Source organism: Mesoplodon bidens (genome assembly GCF_964165515.1).
Source record: "Mesoplodon bidens genome assembly, chromosome: 10".
Taxonomy (NCBI): domain Eukaryota; kingdom Metazoa; phylum Chordata; class Mammalia; order Artiodactyla; family Ziphiidae; genus Mesoplodon; species Mesoplodon bidens.
This window is the reverse complement of record NC_138172.1, coordinates 105,323,757-105,351,417: the sequence shown is the minus strand read 5'-3', so window position 1 is coordinate 105,351,417 and position 27,661 is coordinate 105,323,757. Positions and strand designations below refer to the sequence as shown.

At 42.4% G+C, this 27,661-nt stretch overlaps 1 protein-coding gene across 5 annotated transcripts in view; it reads right to left on the bottom strand.

The window, feature by feature from the left end:
- The window catches only part of EXOC2 (exocyst complex component 2), a 155,895-nt gene that overhangs the window by 26,531 nt on the left and 101,703 nt on the right, over positions 1–27,661 (bottom strand). For all 5 annotated transcript variants that reach the window (XM_081247054.1, XM_081247053.1, XM_081247056.1 and 2 more), the window contains exons 18-23: positions 26,036–26,116; positions 25,710–25,769; positions 24,980–25,041; positions 23,392–23,458; positions 19,491–19,607; positions 9,415–9,556 (exon numbers count right to left, since the gene is read on the bottom strand). In XM_081247054.1, the coding sequence (XP_081103180.1) occupies positions 9,415–9,556; positions 19,491–19,607; positions 23,392–23,458; positions 24,980–25,041; positions 25,710–25,769; positions 26,036–26,116 (529 nt within the window). The remainder of the gene's footprint in view (positions 1–9,414; positions 9,557–19,490; positions 19,608–23,391; positions 23,459–24,979; positions 25,042–25,709; positions 25,770–26,035; positions 26,117–27,661) is intronic.

Here is a 27,661-nt window from a genome sequence, read left to right as displayed (position 1 = left end):
TTTCCCGTATGAACTGTACTTCAGAGTAACTAAAGAGTTGATGAAAATTTTTTTTTAATTCTGTGCTCCAGCTACCCATCATTAGTTTGCAATCTCTAAGGAAACAACAGATCATGGCAACAATTACCCATGGTGCTAAAACCATTAGATGACAAGTTTATGACAAAATTTTAAAGGGTGGAACAAGCTGATAACACTTGAATCCAGTTTTCAATCTTAATATCAGAAACAGGGAGACAATCAAATGAACTGCTGGTGGCAGAAAACAAAATTGAACCTGAAACTGATGAAGCTTCTTTATTAACCACAAGTTCATAGGAAACACAAGGGACAGAGGAACATGTGAAATGACACCATGAGGAAACAATAAGAAAAATCCAGAAAGTGAGAATATCTATAGAACCACCTGATTTAGCCAAGAAATAAGCTGAAGAGGGGGCCCTAGAGAAGGAAAAAAGAAAAAAACTTAAGAGACACAGCAAGTAAAAGCAACACATAGACCTTGACAGAATCCTGATCTGAGCAAACTATCTAAAATAAAGCTCTTATTAGAATTCTGGACACTGACTGGATATTTGCTAAAATTAATGAATTATTATTTTTTCCAGATCTGATAATGGTACTGAGGTTATGTTTTTAAAGAAATCAGTCCTTATCTGATCTGTGTGTAGATGAAATGATCCTTCATCTGGAGGACGGGGCAGAAGACTGGCCCTGCAGAAGCTGCCACGAGGTCAGGAGCTGCACTTCCCTGCTCTATTGTGATAAATGTCTAGGAATGTCCAAAATAAGTTTAAACAATGGCCTTTGCAAAACAGCACGTTAGTTTACCCTGGTGCCAAACAGCTATCAGTTTAAGACACAATAAAATAAATACTTCAACGGATAAAACATGCAATGAAGAAAGTATGTAGGGCCACAGGTCCTCTCAAGGTTAATACATTTCACACTAAATACCATCAGAGCCAACATTTAGCTTTACTGAAAAATGCAGACAAACTGTAACCAAATGTCCGAAGCATTGTATAAACGGTTTCACAGCACTGACAATGATGCATGAAACTGCTTATAAAAGAGGAGAAAATGGCTGGGAAAAAGGTGAAGTTAAATGATGAAAGTGTGATTTAAAAAAAGATGACTGACTAGGACCGTCCTCCTTTGAAAAATGTAAAATCGCTTTTCTCTCATAAATAGATGAAATACAAGTTTATTAATATCTACCTGACAGTATGTTTTAAATGAAATTAAGAAACACAGTCCAAGGAACTGAGAAAACTACTCCTTCTGAGAAGTTCAGTACCGGGAAAGACTACTGACTTGGATGTCTCTCTTCAAAGGTGGAGTTCACGTGACTGGCATCTGTTTCGATCAGAAGCAGATGTGATACCCCTGACAAGGGCGCAGGGAACCCGTCGAAGACAGACAGCCGCGCCACTGGGTGTTACCACCTGGGTCCCACATTCGAGAAGAGATTTCTAGAGTGTCCAACGAACGGCACCAAGAATGTGACGCTCGTAAAGGCGCCCTCAGAATTCTGCACGCCTCAGTCTTCAGAATAGTTCTGGAAAGGTGAAATGACATTCAGAGGCCTTTGGTGTTAGGATTTCCTCATTTTATACACAGATATAAAATTTTATAATATTCTAATTATTTCTAAATAATAGAAATTTCTAAATAGGGTAGTCCACATGTTATTTTTAGTAACCGTTTTCTTATGTAATCAACCAAAGTTCTCTTCTTTAACATTAGCTGAATTAAGAGACAATTCAATCTGACATTCTGTTGAAAATACCTACCAGGGTAAAAACTGAACTGTGAATTAGTATTTTACTTGCTTGAGTAATTTCCACCAAGGTGTTTCTCATTCACCAACCGATGGACCAAGTCTGTCAGGGAAGGATCTCCCAGTGCTGGGCACCACCGAGGGCTGCGGGCATGGAGCGGGGGTGGCCTGGGGGCCTGGAGACAGTGGGGTGGGGCTGAAGGGGAGCGTGGGAGGGGGCGAGGCCCTGAGGGCTGGGCGCCCCCGCCCAGAAACCAGAGGCAGGCTGTGGGCTGCGGAGGAAAAGACGTCTTTGAGTCCCCTCCTTTTCTACAGACCGTCTCTGTAACTGACCCTTGAACTGCTGGCCGCAGTATTTTATTTGCAATAGGAATTAATATTTAGATTCTGAAGTAATTCTGCTTCCTTGTTTATAAGTGGAACAAAACAATTTTGTTTGCTGAAATCAGCCCCTATCTCTTGTCCGCACACCCAGAGCCAGCCACCTCTTGCTGGAAGTTCACGTCTGGTGCTTTAAAGGAGAACGGTGTCTCCCCGCCCTTCTGGTTTGAGTGGGGCTTCCCAGAGGGAGGGACAGCCTCCGTCCACCTTTGGCGGGGTCAGCAGTGCATGGGGGTTTGTCCCCTGCTTCTTCACTACCCCTGCCCCTGGGAGGTGGCGAGCAGGCAGAGGGGCTGCTTCTTGGAGGGGCTGGGCTCTCACTCTGACCCTCCGGCACCGGCCTTCTCACTTGCTGACTCTTGCGTCTTATTCTTCAGTCGGTTCGAAATTTGGACAGAGAAGAAGATGGTTATTCATCGGGACTCCCCAGGCCCCAAGATCCAGACGGTGTTTCTCCTTCTTTACCTCTGTGCAGGCGGAGGCAGCGATGGGGCCGGAGTTCCTTCTTTCCCCTCCTCCCTGATACCGGACACGACGACTCACCTGTCAGGAGGATCCAGAAAGCAGGGTCGCAACAGCCGTGTTCCAGCATTTAGCAAACTCCCCAAGAACTTTCAGAAAAAGATTCTCCCTAGGCGTGGTTACAGTTTAACAACTAATGAGATGAACGTTTAAATGGAGGTGCTCATCTGATGAGATGAGTGGCAGGCAGCCTGGCCACTGCCTCAGAGTTCTTCATGCTAACTAAGTGCCATTAGTTAGAGGTAAGTGCAGTTAGCTCGCTCAAATACAAGGATCCAGTTAAAATCACAAGAGTATTAGGAGAAAAGTGTTGGGGGAAGAAAACATAGAAGAACCAATCAAGATACTCTTCGCGTGGCAGTGGAAATATATTTTCTTTAGGTAACTGCAAAGAACGATGATAACTTAAATAAGAGATGATCAGGCGGTCAACGAACAGCACAGAAGTTATTTTTCACATTCCCTCCTCCCCCAATAACGCACTGGATTTTAACTTTAAAGGATTAAAAAAATACCTCAAGGGCTCCAAGATGATATAATTTAAAAAAATAAATGGATATAAAAATCACAAGAGAACGACGGATCTATTTTAGTTTTTTTGCCACCTCATGCTGTGATCTTTTTCACCAAAACACCTGCCCTCACACATACCGCCAACCACCCCATAACAAACAGAGAAGCACACACCACAGGTACAGACGCCAAGGTTACAACGTGGTCTCGGGATCTGCCCTGGCAGTGCTGGTGCCAGGGCTCCCCCACAGGGCGGGGGGCAGTGCTGGTCCCTCCTGAGTCCCGCCCTGCTCTCCTTGGTGCCACTGGGAGCAGGCCACATGACTTGAGGGGGGACACGGGTGCATCCCAACTCCCCCGGGTCAGAGCCACCATCTCACCTCACACGCAGCACCACCCTCAGCTTCTCTACCACATTTTAACCTTGGAAGCAGGAACAACTCGGGAAACATGTAGAGTGCCTCGGATGTAACAGGCTTGATAATACTAGCTGAATTTGTGAATGAAAAGCAAATTCTCTATCTGTCCACGAGAGGAATATTTTATTACAGACTTCGAGTCGTCTCAGTATTCCAAATACTGGATCTGACATACGATTGATGTGGAAATCGTTCTGCTCCGGGTTCCATGCATCCCACACAAGCAGTCGGCTGACCACATGAACACCCGGCACTCCACTCACGCACATCACCGATGACATAAATGTCTTCCCTCCTCCTGATAATGTCAATGACTACAATTAATAAAAAGGCCTTTTGAGTTAAAAATCAGTTAAGTACTTTACCTTTATAAAAATGGTTAATTTTAAATTCATTTATTAAGTATCTTTAGGAATATATGTAAACTTGAATGCCTTTTAGATAGAACACCAATATTTGAGAAAGTTTTAAGAAAGATTATTTTTCTTATTTAATACGTTTTAAAGATATGAACTTCCATGTGTATTTGTAAATGAAGACTAAGACTATTCTCAATTTAGCTAAAACCTATCAAATGCAAATACTCAGAGCTCTTAATAACTGCAGATAATAATAACGACACAGTCAGTTAAGTGACTCAGAACTAACCAGAATAATCTTTCCTGCCATATATACAAATAAAGAGGTGATAATTTAAATATCCAACTGTCAGATTAAAAAAGCATAGCTATGAGGCTTCCCTGGTGGCGCAGTGGTTGAGAGTCCGCCTGCCGATGCAGGGGACACGGGTTCGTGCCCCAGTCCAGGAAGATCCCACATGCTGCGGAGAGGCTGGGCCCGTGAGCCATGGCCGCTGAGCCTGCGCATCCGGAGCCTGTGCTCCACAACGGGAGAGGCCACAACAGTGAGAGGCCCGCGTACCGCAAAAAAAAAAAAAAAAAAAAAAAAAAAAAAAAAAAAAAAAAAAGCATAGCTATGGCTTTAACGAATATCTCTTCTTGAATCATGAAATTAATCAACTGGATTTTTTTTAAAAATCACCACAAACAGTATCAGAAACTAAACTTATTGCTAACTACAGCAATAAACAATCGGTTACCTACGTGATTTGTAAAATTCAGTTTTGGATGAAATTTTGGAGATGAAAATTCTAAGGATAATACTAAAGTTGTTAATTGAAATTATTTTGGAAGACTGAAGTCAAACTATTTTGGCTGTTCACCTTACACGAGGTCTCAAAACTTCAGTCATCTTTAAAGAAACTAAAAATCGCTATATGACTATGCGAGACTGAGGTTCAGTTGGGGATCACGAAGTCAAAGCTACACCAAGAACAGAACTAAATACGGTTTATAAAAGTGAAACCAAAACCAACAATTTCTAAGAGGCTTTGGAACCAGAGAAATGGTAAATGAATGGCTGACAAAGCAGTGGTGTGTGCGTCTGTTCCGGAAGTTTATCTGAAAGACAGAGCCACAGGACTCAATGCCACAAGGCCAGCAGAAGCTTAATTTTGTATAAAAAGTGGCCCCGATAATGATGACATCATTTTGTATACATCATCACTCACGCCGAGGGCTGGGAAGATGGGAAGTGGCAGAGAAAGGACCCCAGGTCCCTTCAAGGCAGGATCTGGATAGTCTGAGTCAGTCACCCACCTGGAGGCAGTGGGACCCAAGACCCTAAGAGCCTGGCACTGCCCGCCCTTCCCACACCCTTGTCCTCACAAGGATTGAGCCAAACACACCTCAACTGTCCCTGAAGAGCACAGCGACGCTGCGCAGAACTGCTCACGTGTCAGGTATCCCTGACGTGCGTGTTTTAATTCAAATGCAATGGCTCAAGATTTAGGGATCGCACAAAGCTTCCACAGGAAGCAAGTGCTAACATGCTCACTTCGGTTAAACAAATATGAACACCCACTGTGTACTATTTATTATTAAAAAGTGAACAAGAAGATTAATGGAAACGAGAACATCGCGATTTACTTTCCTATCGGAAAAACAACTGAGAACAATCACTGTGAACCACAGAGCAAGTACTCAGAAGATAAACTGAGACATGACCCACACGTTACTGAGGCTGTAACCTGTGAACTCCCAACCTCAGCTCGCAGCACAGGAGCCGCGGGCACAGTGACCGCCCACATGCAGGACTCAAGAGCAGGCCAGGGGGCGGGGGGCAGGGAAGCCCCCAGAGGAGGCATGGGAAGGGCCGGGAGCAGGACAACAGTGGGTAGCGCCCGGCCCAGAGGGTAGGTCTGAGCCTGAGGCGAGGGGTGGCCTGAGGGTTGAGCAGGGGAGCGGCGGGTGGGCCTGGCAAACAGGTGAGCGGCCGGGAACAAGAAGACAGGTGGGGGCTCAGGCGACACGGGGCATCCTGGTAGGAGCTGAGAGTGGTGGCCACAGAACCAGGGCACAGAGAGGAGCGGGAACCCCGGCTGACCTGGCTGGTGAGGAGGGTGTGGAATGTCCCGGGGGAGTGAATGTGTCTATGCGGGAGGGAGACCTGAAGCTCAGACCAAAGATCAGGCTGCAGACGTGGACACTGGAGGCACTAGCCACTCCTGCCAGTGGATGAAACCACGCAGAGTCCGAGGAAAGACTAGCAAGCCCAGAGGAAGCCAGTGTCCTGGGGACGCCAGGGTGCAAGGCTAGGCACGGGAAGGAGACTGAGGGCCACCCACCAGCTGTGGGACCACAGGGGCCGCAGGAGGGCCATCTCTCCCAGGGAGAGGGAGCAGCCTGGGAGCACTCCGATCACGGAACACAAAAGCGAGCATGTCCACGGACCCAGCCACGGCACAGAGGTGGAGTCGCAGGGGTGCCGGAGATGCCGGGAGGACACGAGAGGACATGGGGCCTCACATGGAATCTCTGAGGAACCACCCAGCCGACTTTCTGAAGCTGGGCTATAAAGAGGAGTGTGACGGGGCTGTGAGTACAGTTAGGGGGACCAGAGCTTAGGGTTCAGTGCCTGTTGTCCTAGCCACCCGCCCCCCGATCCTCAGGAGATAATAAGTACTTTGTCTGTCTTAGGATAGTTGAAATTTAGAAGATGGTAATAAGTATTAAGTGATAATCATAGGTGAGGCACAGGTTAGGCACACAAATGACTGAAACCGTTTGCAAGGAGTTAAAACATTTAGGATGTGCATGTGTGTGCATGTGTACATACGTATGTGCGAGTGTGTGCACACATGTGTGCACGTGTGCAGGGCCTGCTGTATAACGACTCCTTCATTTGTGAACTGGGGATTGGTTAACTGCACAAGAGCTTGGTGCAGCAGGGCCCATGTGAGGTAATTCATACATGTCACAGGGGAAGGAGAGAGGCCCCCAAGGGGAAGCAACAGCCAGGCTGGTCTGCAGAGGCTAGGGGCCAAGCACAGACCACAGCTGACTACTGGGTATTGTTCCCTTGAGGAGAAAATGGAGAGATTTTATTGAAGAACATTCAGCAATCTGACCCTTGGAATTCTGAACCTTTCAGTCACTGCTCTATAAAAAACTTAAATGATGAGAAGTCTGGGAATGTGAAAGGAATCTCCTCACATCTTTGTTTAAAAATTTCCCCAAAACAGGGAAATAAAGAACAGATACAGAAATACATCTATTACGTTCGTGTACTGAAGAGTTACAAGAGAGATTAAAAGGACCCTAAAACAACCTTGCTCACACAGGGGAACTTCCTGGGAAAGCACTTGCGTGGGAGGGGGCCCCGAGCGGAGCAGGCGTGGGCCCGCCGGGAGTGAGGCAGGGGGGCAGCGAGGACACGGGCATGGCTCCGTGGGAGCTGCAAGGGGTCCCCAGTTACTGAACAAATCTTCACGAGCAGGCACCACGCACCATGCCGGAGTCTAGACAAGGGAGACACAGAACCCGGGAGGCAAGATCCTCTGTTTGTGAATTTGCAAATTCGTGATAAACTTTTGTGGTGGCATGTCTCACCTGAACTGATAAGGATCTTGTTATCACTCCTAATCTAATATTCACCTATTTCTCTGCAGGGATCTCTACTGGGGATATAACATAATATGTGGTATGTGCACTATGTTACCTTCCTAAAGTCCAAAGATATTGAAACTCCCAAAGTCATCTAGCCCAAGAGTTTTGAAAAGGATGGTAGATCAAAAGTTCCAGAGGCTGTTGAGTTCAGAAGTTCCAGAGGTCTGTTCACGTGGAGTCAGGAACCCGGCTTACACAGAAGGTGCATTCCATCACCCACCTTGGATAACTGACCACTACCCACGACCTCACGGATTTGGCCTTAAGAAGCTCAACCAACACAAAGGAAGGTGCTGGAACCACATGTACAGCCTTCTCCCTTGTAGATAATGATCTTACACATAAAATACACGTAATTCCCACAGGTTAAATCTAAAATGCCATGCCTACTCTCCACTGGCCGTGTCACCTCTGCAAGGTGGATGGCTGGTGTCCTGATATTTAGGTAGAGGCCTGAGGACAAAAGGACGCATGAAGGAGGATTACTGTCTAAGCAAAGGGAAGGACCTGGAGGAGGATGTGGGAAGTCTGGGCCACAAGAGGCCCAGTGTGCTGGAGGCGGATGGAGGGGCCGCAGGGGTCGGGTGCCGGACTCAGCGCTGCCCGCTCTGTGGATTTTATCACGAGTGAGCAGGAAAATGCCATAAAAATTTTAAGCAAGTTACTGGTAGGCTCTGACTTAAACTGTAAAAGGATATATTTGGGATGTGAACTGTAATCCAGTTTGGACACAGAAAAACATGGGTACACAAGAGTAATGGCATTACAGGAAAAAGGTCAATTATGGTCAGCTGTAAGCAAAGGCTCGTATGTCTATAGACGGTGATTTCAGGAATTAAATACCTGCAGTCACATAAAATATTACTGATTTAATGATTCTGGCTCTTAGCTTAGAATTTTGGCATCACTGTATCGTTACCCCTAATATGAAAAATAACAATAAAAACCAAAGGTATTAAAGAGTAAACAATGTTATCACCATCTAATAAAAGCATCACATAAGAAAAATGACAGGTGATCACAACGATTAGTTGAAAGAATGAAGGTAACAACCTGCCAGCAGGTCACTGGTACAGCCACACTCGCCTCGAAGAACCGACGTCTAATATGAACAGAACCATTTCCATGTCATGCTACATCGACATAACGATGTTAGTAGGTTGCCTGGCTTTATGTATTCTACAGTACTTCATACAAAGAAACAACTATTTGATCAATCAAAAAGTTTATTTCATTCAACAAGCAATAGTTAGTTCTAAAATACATATTATGAAGTGATTTAAGTGATTTTCATTTGATGTCAAAACGATAATACTGGAACTGTCAGTCATCCTTCTCCAGTTGAATTTTCTTTGCTAAATTATTATAATCATCTTACTCCCATACGTTTTCCTTGTATAATTCACCTTTTTGGCATCAGTAATTGGGTCTTCCATAGAAGTGACCAAACGTCTTAAGTAAATTTTTTGATGAAGGTTGCAAGGTCATTGCATAAAACTGTCACTCACAGTCTATTATTTCTATGCAGTAAAGAAATATCATAGGAAGCAAGTGTGCGTTACTGAGATGATCACACATTATGAGGTGTAATTAATTATTCTCTGGAATTTAAGAATATCTTTAACCATTTTAAGTACTAATAACCCCAAGCTATCAAAAAATGGGTAAGCTAATAAAAATTTAAATCAACCTCTCAGAGAAAAGCATCTTCAGCCTGTACTGAGAAAAGGAAATCCATATTTACCCCTCTGGATGCACCTAGAGACTTCAGTAACCTCAAACCACCCACCTGTCGGGGGCAGGCAGTCCTTCCAGTCGAAGTAGCCTGCGTAAATTCCAGGTTCTAAGGAGCCAACGATGGGGTCTGCCTTCAGTTCAATGTAGTTTTCAAAGAGTCTTTGGTCCAACTCTTTCAGTGAGGCCATGCTAACCTATAAACACAAATAAGAGTAATTATGAGCTGTCTTCTTGAGGGTGAAGAAAAAAGTAAAACAATGTAAATAAATACTTCAGTAGATTTTAACAGTTTTTACCAACTTCCTACAAAAAGGCAAGATTTTTATTTTACTTTCAGTAATAAAGACCACTCTAGTGCAGTTGTGTAACAAGATAAGAATTAGTCCTCTGTATAGACCAGGGGCCGTCTTCACAAGAAGGTCAGCCCACATGAACTAGTTCTTGCTGGAAGAGCGGGTCAGTGTCAGCCTTGCGCGTCCATGCCTGGTCTCACCAGCACCCAGGGGCCAGGGACTTGCAGAGGGGGCGGGCCGAGCCCTCAACATGGGAGGAGTGAGAATCTGGGGAATGCAGGGTCGGGGCCGGCAGTAGACTGTACTAGAGGTCGTAGACCATACAATACAGCATGAAAAGATACCAGGAAAAAAGAGCACAACTGTCCTTTCAATGCATACTATAAAGCTATCATAGTATATGTATAATTATAGTAATAATGAACACAATGTAACATACTCAGTAAGAGACAGATCACCTCCCTGAAGATAACAGTTAAAACTACAAAGCCTCTGGGAAAAAGAAATTCAGGTCATTGGAGCAGGTAAAGATTTTGACAGGATATGAAAGACACTAAACATTTTTAAAAGTAGATAAACCTCATCAAAATTTAAAATTTCTACTCAAAGAATATATATCCGATAAAGATGTACACAGATTTCTAACATCACTAATAGAAAGGTAAACAATCCAATTAACAAATGAACAAGTGAACTGAACAGGCACTTCTAAAGAAGGTACCTGAATATGAACAGCTAAATGCATAAGAAAGATGCTTAACATCACTGTTTTTCAGGGAACGTCAACAAAAGCCAGGAGATGGGCTAAAATAAAACAGAATGTGAAGTGGTAGTGAGCAAGTGGGGCACCCGGACACTCACATGTTGCTGGCTGAGTGTAAAGGATATCCCCACTTGGGAATACTCAGAGGTTCTATCAACTTATTTCATGACCAGCAATTCCACTCCTAGGTATATATGTAAGATAAGAGAGTACAAATGTCCACAGAGAGACTTTTACAGCAGTGCCCACAGCAACTTTATTCATAAAGACCTAAAACTGGAAACAACCCAAAGCCCATTACCAAGAATGAGTAAGCAAAATGTTACCTAAACTCTGCAATAAAAGAAATAAATTAGTAACAGACACACAATTTGGCTGAAGCTCAGAAATGATTAGGTCTGAGCAAAAGCAGCCAGACACAGAAGACTACAAATTTTATGGTTCCACTTTACATGAAGTTCAAGAAAAGGTGAAACTAACCTGTGCAGACAGAAGTCAGACAGTGGTGAGAGGGGTGCCCATGCAAGTGTCCCACTGCATGGGACGTGGCCCAAGGAGAACATTTTATATTTTGATCTGGGTGGTGGGTACTGTGCAAAAAGTCACCAATCTATATACACTTAAGATTTATATGTTTTACTGTATATAAGGTATATCTCAATGTAAGAAAAAAGATTGAAAATAAATGTATGCACAGATAGGTACCAAGCAAATGGAACAGTGAGAATCAACAATACTCACCTCATAAATTTTTTTGTGAGGATTAGAAATGATAATTTATGAGCCTTGTGTAGCACATTTAAAATACATAATAAATGCTAGCAGCTATGATTATTATTTTTCAAATGCCCTGTTCATACCATCTGAGAAGCACAGATGGCAGCTGAGTTCACCTGACCCTATCTGAAATGCAAGGATGGGGTCTGTCTATCATGAACCCACCACCTGAGAGTGATGGATGAAAGTTACGTGAAAAAAAGCTCTGTTAGGAAGGAAACCACAGTCCAGTAGGGCAGACAGACGAGAAAACATACGAAAGACAATGTTCACGGAATGTGGCTGATAAGGAAGCAGAGGGAGCAAGAGTGACCAGGGCACTACTAAGGGGCTGAAAAGCTTCTCAGGGAAGGTGGGGCCAGACGGCTTCCAGGCTAGCCGTCTCTAATGGAAAAGGGGAAAAAAGGGTGCTAATTCAACAGTTATGTAATTAGAAATAGGTGTTCTCATACAGGTTTGAGCTGTGCAGGTCCACAGATATGTGGATTTTTTTCGGTAGTAAATACTACCGTACTGTACGAACCTGCAGACAGGGAGGGTGGATACGGAGGGCTGACTCTAAGTTACACGACTGGGTGGAGGGTCAGCACCGTAACCCCAGTGCATACGTAGTTCAAGGTCAACTGTAGTTCAACAACCAGTAATAACGTGGAGAAATATGGAGTGTGTTAGGAGGCAGCATTTTAGAGGCTTGTGATGATCTACCAGCTCTCTCTTCGGCAGCAATGTGCAGGTCAAGGTGCTCTGATGTCACATGTGGTCACGGGGGGCACGTCCAGGAACAGAACGCGGATGGCGGATGCCCTGCTTCCCCGGTGTCTACACAAGGGTCTGTAGCTCACTCAAAATAGTTAACAAAACGTAAAATCATCTCATTGTTGTGATTTAATGTTTCCAACTTAAATTTTCTGGTTTACTATTTAAAAAACTTTTTGGAAGGAATACTTCTAAAAAAAATAAGTTTCTGAGAAAGAAAAAAATAGCAGGAAAAAAGCCCTGTTATTTTCATTTCAAAGATGACAGAAAGAGTGCATTTAACTGAGCCAGCTCTACAGAAATAAACTCGTCAAACTATAATCAGAATCTCTAGGCAAGTGAATCTGGATTACTAGTTTCAGTCAAATTAATATATTTTAAATTCTTTACAAACAGATGGCGGGACAGTGAACTGACATTCCTTCACGTTACTGAACCATAACTTGTCAAATGTGGACAAAATAAATGCCAAGTAAATAGTTAATTTTAAAAAATAAACCTTTAATCCCTAGTAGGGGTGGCACTATTAAAACAAAAAAGCAAGCTGTGATAAAGCAGGACATCCTGTCACTCTGACACAGAAGGACCACCTGGACGTGCTGTCGGGAGCCATTTCTCCTCATCTTCCCTCTGCCGTGGTTCTAACCTGTGACTGATTATGATCTATATATTCTCCAACTGTTCGTTTTCTGTGAATTTTTTATAATCAAGTTAACCAGCTCACATCCCATTAACCAGGCTTCACCCGACTGCAAAAGTCCCTCTCCGTTTACTTGACTATAGCCTGCAGCTGACTTGGCCACCTACACAGAACCATCTGAGGGCCACTGGAAAACACTTTACCACCACCATCTCCTACACTGGTATAATGTTTCAAATTGTACTATTCCAGAGTAAGTTAATTGTTTTCCCTGACTTAGTAACAAAAACCAAAAAGAGTTTCTGGAAATGAAAAACAACTTTAATAAAATGTCAATAGACAGCAAATTTCAGCAAGATTAGACATAACAGAAGCAGCAGTGGATGAGAAGAGAGAGCTGAAGAAATATTCCTAATCATTACAGAGTATTTAAAGATGAGGGAAAAAACATGAAAGAAGAAGGTAAGAGACATGGAGAATATAAGGTCTGATATGATCCAACAGGAATTCTTGAAGGGAGAAAAGAGTGACCAGGGGAGAATTTTTGACAAGGTAATGGCTGAGAATTTTCCAGGACTGCTTAAAAGTGTCAATCAGAGTCAAGGGAAAAAGGCAAAAAAAAAAAAAAAAAAAAAAAAAAAAAGTCATACCATGAGACACATCATAGTTGAACTACAGAATGCTAGAGGTGAAGAAAATATCTAAAAAGTAGCCAAAGAGACTGTACTACATCTTTCTCAGTAATGGACAGATTAAAGACCACACAAACAAACAAAAGGAACAAATATGAACAATTCACACACTTTGGGTCTAACAGACACAAATGGAACCTGGTATTCAAAACTGAAGGACAATCTTTTCAAGCAAGGTAGAATATTTAAGAAAACTCACCATGTATCATCTGCAAAGCAAGTTTCAACGAAGTTAAAAACATGATATTCTGACATCAGAACACTTAAGTCATAAATCTCTAACAAAGAAAAAACTAACTCCCAATATGGAAACTAACGGCTCCCTCAATTTGGAAATTTAAAATCACACCTCTACACACTGGTGTGTCAAAGGAAAACGCACAATTAAAATTGGAAAATACAAACCGAACAATCAGAACACCATGTGTTAGCATGCGGCACACCACTAGAGAGAGGGAAATTCATAGTCTTAAATGTTCATATGAAAAAGGAGAAAGGTTTGGAATCAGTGAGCTGTGTAAACAAAACAATTAAGCTCAGCACCCAAGTTACTGCCTCAGAAAACAAGGATGTGAAGAGAGATCAGTGAAGACAGAGGCTGGTTCTTGAAAAGATTCTGGCAACGCTGATCGGAAAAAAGACTAAAATATTAAGCATGCAACATTAAGTATAAAGGGGGGTCATAACTGTAGATGCAGTTGAGATTGCAAGAATATGGAACTATTATAAAACAATTTTATGCCAATACATTTGAAAATTTAGGCAAAATGGACAAAGTCCAAGAAGAACACAGATGACCCAAATTAACAAGAGGAAACAGAAAGCCTGAATGGTTCTTTAACCATTAAAGAAAATGAACCAGTCATTAAAAACTGTCTCACAAAGAAAATACAGCCCCAGAAAGTTTTACCAGAATTCTTCTAAGTATTCAGATAACAAATACTGTAATTCCAACTCTATATAAACTCTCAGAAGAAGAAAAAAGGAGACACTCTAATTTATTTTACAAATTAGCATAACCTACATGCAGCAACATGGATAAACCTCAAAAACAGTACTGAGTAGAAAGAGGAGTCATAGAAAAATGCATGCCTATGATCCCACTGATGCTATTTAAAACTCAGAAACAGGTAATAGTAAACAACGTGTTCATCAGGAACCACAAAATGCAGAAGTGACTCTCTACAGGGGAGGGAGGTGATGCAAATGTGCACCGAGGGTCCTGATCACGACACTGCATTTCTTCAGCTGCAATTTCTTCTAATTCACATCTACACAAGAGCTATTCCTCTGTAGGGATAAAACATTTCATATAGAAATATTTGAAAAGAATTTGGTTGAGAAAAGAAGCAAACCAACATTAAACTAGTCACAATGCGAGGTGTCAAATGCGATTCCAGCATCTGAAGGAAGCATCACGAGAAGGGCAGAGGCCCTCACCAGTGCGTGCTTTGGGAGAACAGGGCAGGGCCATGCCACAGGAGGCTCTCTGTGGGACGAGACACCTGTATCTGAGACAGGAGTTGAAGGATGATGCAGAGCGAAGGGACTTAGGGCACAGAGCGTCAGGGAGCGGAGGCTCCTGCGAAAGCACCGTGGTTGGCTGATGAAGGGCCGGGCCTGAGCAGGAAAAGCCAACCAGAGGGGTGGAGACGGGTTCAGAGGACGGCTCATCAGCCGTCACGGGAGATGGAGGCCAGAACACCCCCAGGGCCCAGCTGGCCGCCTGAGACAGGACGCACAGAAAGGGGGTGGCATGAAGGAGGAGGGCCATTTTGGTTTGGACACAATGACCTGATATCCCAGGGGAACTTCCAGCAAAGAGGTCTCGTAGGAAACAGATCTGAAGCCTAGGAATGGCCTGCAGGTTAAAGATCACCGGCACCACTGACAAAGGGACGGAGGGAGCAGATGAGATGAGACTGAGGAGGGCCCCGGGGCACCAGCATGAGGACAGAAATGGAAAGAGGGGTGGGGTGAAAGACAACTCCAGTGGTTGAATTTTATCTGCCAGGGTTCAAGGTTTTGACTTCGGACCCCACATCCTGCCCAAGTGGTGAACCAATGGTTTTACTCACTTATGCCCTGCACGTCCCCAACTTTCCAAACAGACTTTGAGCTTCTCTCTCATCTCTGAAACAACATCTATGTGAAAAAACAGCAGCACTACGTATAACGGCCAAGACTTGAAAGCACCCAAGTGCCCACTGACAGATGAATAGAGAAAGAAGATGTGGTCTCTGTATACAATGGAATACTACTCAGCCATAAAAAGAATGAAATTCTGCCATTTGCAGCAACACAGATGGACCTGGAGGGCATTATGCTTAGTGAAATAAGTCAGACAAATACCAGATGATATCACTTATATGTGGAATCTAAAAAAAGACAACAAACTAGTGACTGAAACAAAAAAGAAACAGACTCACAGATACAGAGAACAAACTAGTGGTTACCAGTGGTGGGGGGGAGGTACAAACTACTGGGTGTAAGATAGTCTCAAGTATATACTGTACAACACGGGGAATAGAGCCAATATTTTGTAATAACTGTAAATGGAGTTTGACTTTTAAAAGCTGTATTAAAAAACAAAGTTTTAACTAGAATAAATAAATAAAAACAGCAGCAAAAAAAAGAACTATATACAATTAAGCTAAAAATAATCAAATATGTAAAATATGGTACCCATGGTTCAAGTGACTCAAAAACCTTTAAAACTGATTGCTGTAAAGGACCTTCCCTGGACATATTTAAAAAAAAAAAAAAGAAAAAACCCTGTCCTTTCTCCACCCCCATGTTGGAATACCTGAAAGAGATTTAGGGGCTTCAAATAAAAGCTCAATCAAGCATTTCATGCCAGACTTTCATGGCCATTATGACTACATTCCTGAGTCGGTCAAAAATCTGAAATTATCCAAACTCTAAATTAGGTAATTCCTTTCAAAAGACTGGCACAGGTTAAAATATATGTAAAAAAAAAATTCCTTGGAATTATGTAATTACAGCTACCGCAATAAAATTACAAGCTAAGGTTTATTAACCATATAGCTCTGGTTTTCCTTTCTCAAAGGTCTCAAAGAAATAAGGATTTGTGGTTAACCTGGTGTGCACACTTAGAACGCAAAATTCTGTAAACAGTCAATGAGCATATGAAAAAGTGTTAACCTACCAAGCGGAGAAAGGCATGCAGATGAAAATACCATGAAAGAGTATGTTTACCTATCAAATTAGAAACTATAATCAGTGATGATGGCCAAATGTGGTGAGACCGGCTTCTGGAAAGCAATCTGGCAAACTCCACCAGGAGTCTTTGGAGTTGTAATTCCACTTCTAAAAATCCACTGTGAGGAAGTAAGAAATGTGACCAAAGACTATCTTCCCCTCTCAGTAACAACAACGAAAATAACCAGCAGGAAAAAAGTTAAAATAATAAAAATTAGAAAATGGTACATCTGCATTAACAAATATTATAAGGCCATAAAACTCACCTTTACAAAAATAGTTAATAAAAATGGAAAAGTGCTCACAACAGAAGAGCCAATAGTAAAAGATACATTCAAGGTAAACAGAATTCGGGAAAATGTTTCATATTTTTTTATAACATATATACACACAGGTATATGGTATATATAAGACACTAATTATTTATTATATATACTAAAATAACACAGTGTTCATCTTTGGTGCATTATAGATGATTTAAAAAAATTTTTTTAGATTTTCAGTATTTCTCTTTTTAAAAAATGATAATTAGGTCTTACTTTTATAATAAGGAAAAAAAAATGCATGAGTGGAAAAACATTTCCAGGACTTGAGGAGAACTCAAAGGCGCTGGCACTGCACGTGGAAATGCACACAGCACTCAGAGTTGGCACTTGCTGTACAGGTTCCAAACAGCACATCCACTGAAGGCCTACAATGGGGCCTATTTTAAAGGATGTAACTTGTAGGGAAAGAGGAGTTTGATACTCTGATCTGATAAATTTAATGTTTATTATTTAATGTTGTTTCATCAAGTCCGAAATGATATACATCACCCGGCTTCATGTCCTATTCCTTTGGTGTGCTTTCATGGAAACAATTTTGTTCTTTATCTTAATATATGTATGGTGCTGGGCCAGAAAGCATTCTGGATTTAGCATGAGACAACTTAATTTTGAGTCCTGCTTTGCTCTGCTGCTTATAGGTCAAGGCATTAACCTCTCCGAGCATTTTTCTACATGAAAAAAATGGACTTAATAATACTTTCCTTGATTACTTCACAGAGCTATTTTCATCAAATAAAACTGTGTATATAAAATCATTCTAGCTTTAAAGGATGAGTGATGATTAAATTTTAATAAACGCCTAACAAGCGTGACTATGCACGTATTGTTCCTATGTAAAAATTAATTCTACTCTTGAAGATGGAGACCGAGACAAAGGGGACTGAAAAGGCTGGCCATTTCTGTGCCGCTCCTGGTGGAGCTCCTGGCGGAGTAAGAAAGCAGAAGGAACTATGCCTGGAGGACCCTTGGCAAAGTCCCCACCTGCAGCCTGAAGGAGACCTGAGAGAGGTGGGGCCCGTCTGGTAGAAGCACACCAGGCAGAAGCCCTCGGTGAGCACTTCCCTCCGAGAGCAGAGCAGAGCCAGAGAACGGATAACCAATGTTCATGGGACCCACGTGCCCTGGGATTGTTCTAGGGTCTGGGCCTCCCGAGCTATCTGTCATTTGAGAAAGGAACCGTGAAAACCAGTGGCAGTTGGCAACTTTTATACCTTAATTCAAGAAATATATTTTACTTGATTGCCATACGAAATTAATGAATTCACTCATAAAAAACAGAATCGGCACAAACACTATAAATCTAGTTTACTGTCTATTCCTTTAATACTCAACTGAATGATTTCAAAATATTCAATTCCAAATTCTGAGTGCCAAAAAAATAGCCCACCCCCAGATCCTTCATATCACCTTGTCTCAGAACCATCTGGACAAAGACTGGGAAGGACATCAAAGCCTATCTGCATGTCAATTTCATTCTTCTTCTTAATGATACAAACTGAACCTAACAGATAATTCCCACTCAAAACTTTGTAAAAACCTAAAAATCTCCCTGCTTGTTATATGCAGTTCCTAATCACTTCATATATTTTTAAAATGAAAAAAGATTTCTTCAATAATGTGTCATTATTGTTACTGCATAAAAATAAAATGCCCACTTTCCACAAATACTAACTTTCTACTGCAAGACAGCACCTTGCAGTTCTCAACACAAAAATTTCTGGAAATAAACTCGACATTTGGCCCTAAAGTCTTAAGTCACAACATTTCTCATCAGGATGATTAATCTTTACGAAAAGGCAAGAAAACAAGACACAGCCACCCACTCTGACATTTTCAATCTTTGAAAAAAAAATCCCAATCTAGTTCATGAACTGGAACCATCATTTGTAAAAAGTATGCAATCCATCAAGAGCACTTTTTGATTATAAGATTAACAAGATCACTATCTTTCTTATTCTTTGCACTGAGGAGACTGTACTGACATTAGAAAAGTGGTTCTAGCTTAGTTTTACTTAGAAATCTGATAAACTTTTGTCCAGGAACCAAGCAACCCTTAATAATAACATGATTACTTCATTTTTTCCTTTTCTGCTTACCTGAAAAATATAATCAACAAAGTGTAACACTAAAAAAAACTACCCCATTGATTTATACAGGACTCATTTTTGTCCACCTTTCTACAGGCAGGACTGGAGAGTGGAGGGTATGTATTTTTCAGGTAAGCCAAGGCAACCTAGAGCTGTGCCCGCGTGCACGAGTGTGTGTGCACGCACGCGTGTGTGCATGTGCTCTAGCAGGCAAGCAGAAGCACTGCTGTGGCCCCCTGGAGCGGGAGGGAGGAAGAAGAGGTGGCTCTGCAAGCTCAGGGTTTGCTGTTGGCTCGAAGTAAAAGCTTTAACCTAAAAGGAGCCAAATCAGAGATGACTCCTAAAGATCTGGGTTTGAAGCTTTTCTTTCCTTTTCCTCCCTCAGTTTTGAAAAGCTCTAACCTTGAGAGGGCTTTGCTCTAGAGAAAGAGGAGAGCATTACCTCAGTGACTCAGGTGAGCTGTGAGAAGGAGGGACCGGGCACGGGGAGGAGCTGGGGTGGGGGGCTGAGGAAACAGCTGGGAACGAAGCGGATGACACCACCGCTTGTCCATTTAACACGATCCATTTACCTGTGTTATTTTTTCTATTCCCTGGAAGTTGTGCTTTTCAAAATGTTCTGCGATATTTCGGAAGGTGTGACGTTCTAGGTAGCAGCAATTACTCAGGACTATCAAAAGTCTCTGTTCCTAAAACCAAAACAAATTTTTAGAAAAATATTTATAGTAACAAATTGAAAGTCTAAGAGATAACATTTATCACTTGTTAAATTTAATTATAATCTCTTGGTGTTTAATATCAATATTCAATGCTTTGTTTTTCTTGGTTCCTTCTTTCCAGTAACAGGGAGAAACACAATACAATTCTATAATTCCACTAACTGCTCGCTATGACATAACATACTGAAGAGCCAAATAATGTTTGACTCAAATTCCTTTTGAAATTTAACAGCTGTATGGAAAAACAGATTGATGCAACACAGAAAACTAGTAAAACAGGATCAGCTGCTGTTCTTAGGAAAGGGATTCCACTTTATTGGTTATTCCACTTCATATGTTTTGCACCCAAAAAAAGCTATAAAAATGGATATTTAAAAATAACTACCAAAAGATGTAGAATCTCTCAGAAAATAATTTATATATTTCTTACAACTTGGAAGAGAATTGTAATGTCATCCATAGATGGACTCCTTCAAAAACCAGGCCTTCACAGAATTTCTTATGTAGAAGAGTCTCCCTCTTATGGGGACTCTCCCCTGGTCAGCCATGCAGGGCGCCATTCTACACTCCCCAGGCTTCCCGCTATTTAAGGTGACTTCTTATCAAAATTACCAGACCCCCCCAGGCTGATGAATCAATCATCCTCTCAGAGTTCAGAAGAACTGGCTTTCTAAATACAGTTCTAGGAATGGCACTGTCACTGTTCTTGGGGCTGTTTGAGCACTGTCCCTGCTCCCTCAGGTGTGAGGGCTTCTCTGGAACAACTGTGACTAATTTAGGGCCTTGGTTTAGATCCCTGACTAAAAACTAAGGCAGAACTCCTTTCTAGGAGAAGCTCTCACCCATACTTTGATTGCTGCTGTGTACTAATCAGGGTAACTTAGGTTAATGTCAGGAAGGCAGATGGGAATAACCAGGCCCTGGCAGGTGCACAGACCACAGGGCTAGGCTCACTGAGCCTGGATCACCTAAGAATTCCATTCAGCTCCCTCAAAATGTGTAAAACTTTCCATGTCTTTGTTTAAAATTTACTCTTTAGTTCTGGCAGAGCGTGGCCGATTTGCTGCCTTTTGTGGTCATCAACAAATATAATTAAAAGGCCCAGGAATTATTACAGTGCTTTCAAAGCAATGAAAGGTTGTCAGTGGCCTGAATGACTCTATGGACAGGAAGTGGCGGCTAAAACAAGCCTAAAACAAATGCGCTGGGCGTCTACTCCTCGTCCACGTTCTGTGTTCAAACCGCGTGAGGTGGGCACCAGGAGGTGACACGTGAGGCTGGGGGAGGCCAGACCTCTCCTGCCCACACCTAACTATCACTGTTATGTGGCCCTTGTAAAGCATGTGACATAAAGTCACTGTGACACTTCATCAGCCACTCTGAGCAGTGGCATCCCAAATATCTCAACTGGTCTCTCAGCCCCACGATCAATCCTTAATTACCCTCCAGGCACCGCCTCCCAGCAGCCCACCCCAGCCTGCCACACCTTCTCTGCCCTCTTCATTAATTAACTCTGGTTGATTTTTACCCTTATAATCTGAATGGTTCTTCCCCCAGAATGGAAAAACTATTTGAGTGATTTGAAGTCTTACTCTTAGTAAGTGTATTTTTCCCTCAAATATAACCAATCACAGGAAACAAAAGTGGGAAGAAAACCTGACAAATAATCGAATTCTTAAAATTGAATGACTCATCAAAAGCTGACAAACAACTCAGATGAATACATATATTTGAAAATAACAACCCAACCTATCCACGGCAGCACCTGCAGACTGAGGACTCCACGGCCTCATGTACTGTTCTGGCTACTCCACAGCATCTCTGTGATGCGGCCATCAGGCCACCCTCCGTGGCATGCCCGAGGTTCTTCTGTCAGTAAGCAGCAGACCAGCAAGCGAACCAGAAACCTAGCCCTCTTTCTTCCCACAGGTGCCTTTCTGCTGGATAACAGAACAAGACCCTAAAAAGATCTCAATTACCTGGACCAAATCTAACATGGTATCATCCAAATCTAACACGGTATCATCCAATGGGGAAAAACACAGGAACTCAATTTGGTACCAACTTTGGAACAATTTCAGGAGAGTGAAATGGGACAGAGAATGTCCAGTGACCAGCAGAAGCAAGTGCGAAGCATGCAGGGCTCTGGGTGACAGAGGAGAGGAGGCGAAGGCGTGGTTCTGGGGGAGTCCTGGGCTCAGAGGAGAACCACTGCCCAGCAAGCCGTGTTAGCTCAAGGGAACGTGTGAGCACACAGCAGTTGCTCCAAACACTGGGAAGATAGTCATGTAGAAATTAGGCTTGTCCCAAAAGATCCAGAAGAAGCGTGGTTGGCCAGACAGGCAGCAAGGCCTTTCTCCACTGAGAAGGATACTTCCTCGCATGTCCTTCTCTCCCATTCACAGCGGAAGAACGGTTTGAACTCACCACGTCGCCCCCCTCAGCTGCCCCTCATCCCTGACCCAACGCAGGCAGCTGCCCCTCGGCCATCCACACGCCCTCCCACGAGGCCTGGCTTCTGTCTGACCCGGCCTGAGGCTCTGTCAGTCTGCGATACCGTTAAATACTCCTTTGCTTAAACGCGCTCTCCCACCTGTCCCTGGATTTCCTTCTCTGATTCTTCCTTCTCAGGGAACTTCCAGGCTCTCTTGTCTCAGGCCTTCCCTTAAATACTGGCACCCTCAATATTATTTTTATATATTTGGCCCTCCTCTCCTCCCACTGTTTTCCCTAGTATTCTCATCCACTCCCAGGCCTTACACTGTTGACTCACAAATGTGTACCTAGATCTCTCTCCTGGGGTCCAATCACCCACTAGACATCCATCCCACCTGAACGTCTCTCATTCAACACATCTGGTCCCAAACTGAATTTTTAATCTTTCTTTTAATCTTTCCTGAATTCTCTTCATGAACAGTACTGTTATCTACCTAGTCACCCAAACAATTAAACCTACAATAGCTTTTTAAAAAAAATTACTTTGATTAAACTCTATTTTTCCTAATATAACAAATCCTTATTTAGGAATTCATACTTATAATAACTGTAGAAATTATATATGGCAGGAAATTTAGTTCACATGTTTTCTTTCTTGAGAGGTACATACACATACACACACATCATTCAAGCTAATGACAAACCAGAGAGGGCTGTTTTTTTTGTTTGTTTGTTTTTTAGGATAGCTGGAGTTTGAATTTCAACAGCTAAATTTACATACAGGATGAAGTGTATGTGTGAATCATCACTAAACACATGCATGTGTTTAAAATATATGTGTGTTTAAAGAAAAGGGGATTTGGTTTTAGTTTTGCTATGGAATTTTGTGTTCAAATAAAATGCTATTAGGGAACTTAACAACAACAAAAAAAAAAGAGAGAGGAAAGCAGAGCTTCTCTGTTTAAAGAGGGAAAATGGGGGAGAAACGATGCCTGTCCTTTGCCTCCTCTCCAGCTTTCAAGCACCAGGGTACCACACTCAGGATCTCCACACAATGCAGAGAGGAGACGGAGCTACTTAAGCTGCAACTTCAGCTAAAAGATTTTTAAGTGTGGATTATTTACAAAATTATATTTTTACTAAAACTTTCACAAAATAAAACACAGCTCCAAAGTAAGAGTAGCATGCTACAGCAGTAATGTGGTAACAAAGTATTAATAATTTAGACTGAGTTATGAAACAGTCATAATGACATGTTTTATAAAAAATGACGTTTTACTTTCTATTTATCATCTTAATTATTTATGATCTTACTTACAGAAGTCAAACTGAAGTCTTCATGGATACTTCCAAACAAATCAGGAGAAGAAACGTCAACGGAGAGACTGAATAGAGAAGCAAGTAAGAGAACAAGTTAAAGCATTAAAATTAAAAATGGTAACATAATGTTATATGTCAATTATATACCTCAATAAAAAATGCAATGAAACCTATGTAAATCTGACTTTAAAACCTCTTGGTCAAAATCATATAACTTTCTGTTTTTTAATATTTAACACCTAACAGCTCAAAGTAGACACTGGACTATCTATTAACATGGGCCACATAAAATGTGCTTTTGGGGTCTTCCCAATAATTTAATTTCTAGGTATAGACTCTCATAACTGAAATGTTTTTGCCCATCAGAATCTAGAGGGGACTTTTTCAAGCTCAAGTAAATGACTTGAAGTGAGCTGAGTTAGGAAATTAGTTAATTTCCTAACAAGTGACCAGACACAGAAAGCTGCAGGGGAGGAAGCACCAAAGACCCACTGATTAATTTACAGATACAGCAGAATAGCAAGTAACACCTTAGCAGGATTCCTTTTCTTTAAATCTAACCAACTTATTTTAGAATTCATATGGAAGACTAAATAGATAAAAATATAAAGTAAGTTTAAAAGAAAGAAGCAATAAAAGGATAACAATCTGAAAAACATTAAAAAAAACTACTGATAATTAAAACAACAAACACTGATAGGAAACATTTGTGAATGAATAGAACAGAAAATAAAGTTCAGAAATACCTTCACTACATATTAGAATTCAATGATGTAAGGAACAGAAATTGTAACAGAACAAGAAGACAAGGCTTATTTAATCCAAAACATCAGGAAACTGATTAACAATACAAATCCCTGGTAAATTAATGTGCTAATAAACATATAAAATCAAAGAAAAACTAGAACAACTAAATATTTACTAGGTCTCAGAGAGATCGGTGTCTTATATACTGAGAGGCAAAAACCATGGAAACATGGAAACAGACAAACATGGGAAAAATTCCAGTTGTCAGTTATAGATTTAAGAGGCATTTATTTCAGTATCATCTGTGTCAGAGAGCATAAACCTCAGGTACACAGAAATTACACGTGCCAAACAGTCAGAAAAACTAGGTTTAAAAAAAATCCCAGAGAGCAGCATTATAAAAGAATTATCACGTGGATTTGGAAATACCAGGAATCGAGATGTGTCCTCTGGAGCTCAACTAACCAAGAATGGCCCAGACAGTGTCCCTTTAACAGGAGTGCCAGGGCAAGCCCCTGCACCAGCACCACAACAGCTATCAACGAGGAGTCACGGATTTTAACTCCCTATTTTACTATTAGTAAACCCCGTTCCTCTGGATAATCAGTAAGCTAATCGTGTGCTCAGTTTGTTCAAAGTGCCTCTAGTAAAGGTGAGACAAGTTCAGAAGACGAAGACACTGTGGAAAGAATACAGGCCAAATATATAAAGATATAATTCATATGACTACTTGCTCTCTCTTATTGTTAGTCCCAGGGTATAGGACCAAACACAGAACAAGCGCCTGTATTTTCAATCCTGGTAAACGCATCGGTGAGGCTACTCTCAGCTCTACTTACTGTGCAGTATCTACATCGGCATCCGGCTTGGTGCTCAACTGTTCCAGACAGTATATAAAAACCTAAGTCAAAAATAAGACATTTCAGTGGTGTGAACGCTTAGATACTAATCTACTTGGACATTAAAGATAATTTTACATAAATAACCAGAAATACGGCGTATCTCCATTAAGTGGTATGTATGCATATGTACCTTCTGTACGTGACAGACTGTATGTCCCATATATAGAGTATATATTCACATACACATAAAAGTATGTAAGCACTGGGAACACACATCCCAATGTATAATGCTAAGTGATAAAAACATTTAAAGCACCTATGTCTGATCCCATTGTTGAGTTCCTGAGTGTACTCGATTTCCTTCCTCTCACTCATTCTCTCATGCGTTCAACTGGGTTTACGTGCCCACAAGGCACGGGTCCCAAAGACCTTGGTGCTGCTCTAGGTACAACGTAGACAACTGTCATATGTCATTTAATCTGTGATACACACAGTACTGTGAGAACACGAAAAGGGGAGCATAATAAAAATGGGTTATTGGGGTACTGCTAAGCAGGTGGGAACTAATCTTACCTTGAACTTATTTACCATAAACTGTTCTGTTCTCAGACAAGAAGAAAAAAAGAATACATATTTAATATTTGCTATACACTGATTATGAGTAGGACGGAAGACTAATAATTCACATTATTTCAGGCTTCAGGGCATCAGTGCTTTTACAAAGTACCTGCATGATATTGATGCTTAGTTGGCAAACCTCTTCCTGGGTTTTCGGGTGTTGAAAGACCTGTAAGGAAGAATTAGAATCGTCGTACCTGGCTAAGAAAACTTTTTGTTTGTGAAGTTCGATATAAGAAGTTAACACGTGGGAAAGTGTGTCCAGTGTGGGTCACCTGACTCTGAAAGGGGACAGGAATGGAGAGCTGGCCTCGGGCTGAGTGACTGTGGCCTGAGTGACAGGGCAGCAGCTCTGGCATCGCAATGACCCAAACCTGCAAGGGGAGCCCCCGGCTGCCCGGCCCCCACCGCAGACGGCTGCTCTCAGACACTCACGCTGGCTTCTCCGGGCTTGCACTCCAGGACTTCTCGCAGCGACTGCAGGGAGTGCACCACGCAGCGCTCAAAGTGGCATGGCTGCAGAAGACAAAAGCAACAGGACCTTGGCATGCAGACCCCGAGCAGAAGCAAACTCGGCCCTGATGCCCAGATTTCTAGATGTGCGGAAAGGGATGGAGACACACACAGCCTCCCCACCACCCGGACCTAGACCTGGCATGTTCTGCACTTGATATTTAAAGACCATGAATCCTGACAGTTGGAAGCACATCTAATTCAACTAGAATAGAAGTTGGGTAGAATGAGAATTTTTCTTCAAAATTCTACTCTCCTGAGAGGCAGATGCCGGGATGAAGTGCAGGTGTAACATACTCTGGGACGAGCTCCATCTCCCGGGCCTTCCTCATCTCCCAGGGGACGTTAGTACGATGACCCAGAGGAAGGCCGACACCTTTCATTCCAAACCATCTCTACAGTCACCTTCTATGCCCATCAAGTCAGAGATGAAACCTGAAAATACGTCCAACAAACGGGCTTCAGGATGAGACTGAATGAGCCCTAACTACACCTCCTCGTGCCAGGCCCACTCCAGGGGACGGTGACACGTGTTCTCGTTACGTGTACATTCTGGGATGGAGTGGACACAACTGTCACTTTTACCAAAAAAAAGTACAGAAATAAAATAAGTGGACTGCAAAGTAGGGTAAGTGCCATGAAGAGAACGAGCAGGCACTCCGAGGAAAACTGATGGAGGGGTTCTGCCCTAAGCAGGAGAAGCCCCTGAGCCAGTGACAACATCCAAGCTGAGACCAAGGGCAAGAGGGGCCGCCCCCGGACAGAGACAGGAGGGGCCTGGAGGCACCGAGTCACCACGACGGGCCAGAGCCTGGTAGAGTCTGCGCGGGGCAGGGCAAGGCTCAGTTCAGCTGAACCAGCTCTGGGCAAAATCTGCTTCAATTACTAAAAGAACTCAGGGAAAAATCGAACAGAAAAAAAGACACACCTGTATACAAACCAAAGAAAGACAAGCTTACTATCCCACAAAAAGAATCCAGGCTTAAGGAAAACTAACAGCACCTCAACTTAATGTCATTTTAATACTGCACTTTGGAGCCACCAGAGGGCACCATAAAGAACATGCAAAAGCCTAAGCGCAGAGAAAGAAGGTTGGGGGCGGGGGCCGGGATGGATGTGAGAGAACATACCGCCTACAGAACGTCAAGTCCTGGTAGACACTGGCCTTACGAACCCTCCCACCTGCCCTAGGAGGTAGGCAAATCTAAGATGTTACGATAATAACACTGGGAATGCAGCCCCAAATCCAGTGGCAGGCAGTTCAGTGTTCCTGTTCCTGTGCCGTTTCCTAACTGTCTTGCCTTAGAATGTGAACAGAGAGCCCGGAGGGCACTCACTGCCAGTGGGCATGGGAGCACATGAGTCTACACAGCTGTGATTTCTTTCTTCTGAAAAGAAAGAAGAGGCACTATCTCTGCATTTCGTCACTGAATCACCCAAGCTGGCTGATTATAAGTTATCACGTATCATTCCAGTTATTCTGAAAGGAGAAAATTCTCAGAATTATCCAAACTGAAAAAAGGCAGAAAACATTTTCAACACGAGTAG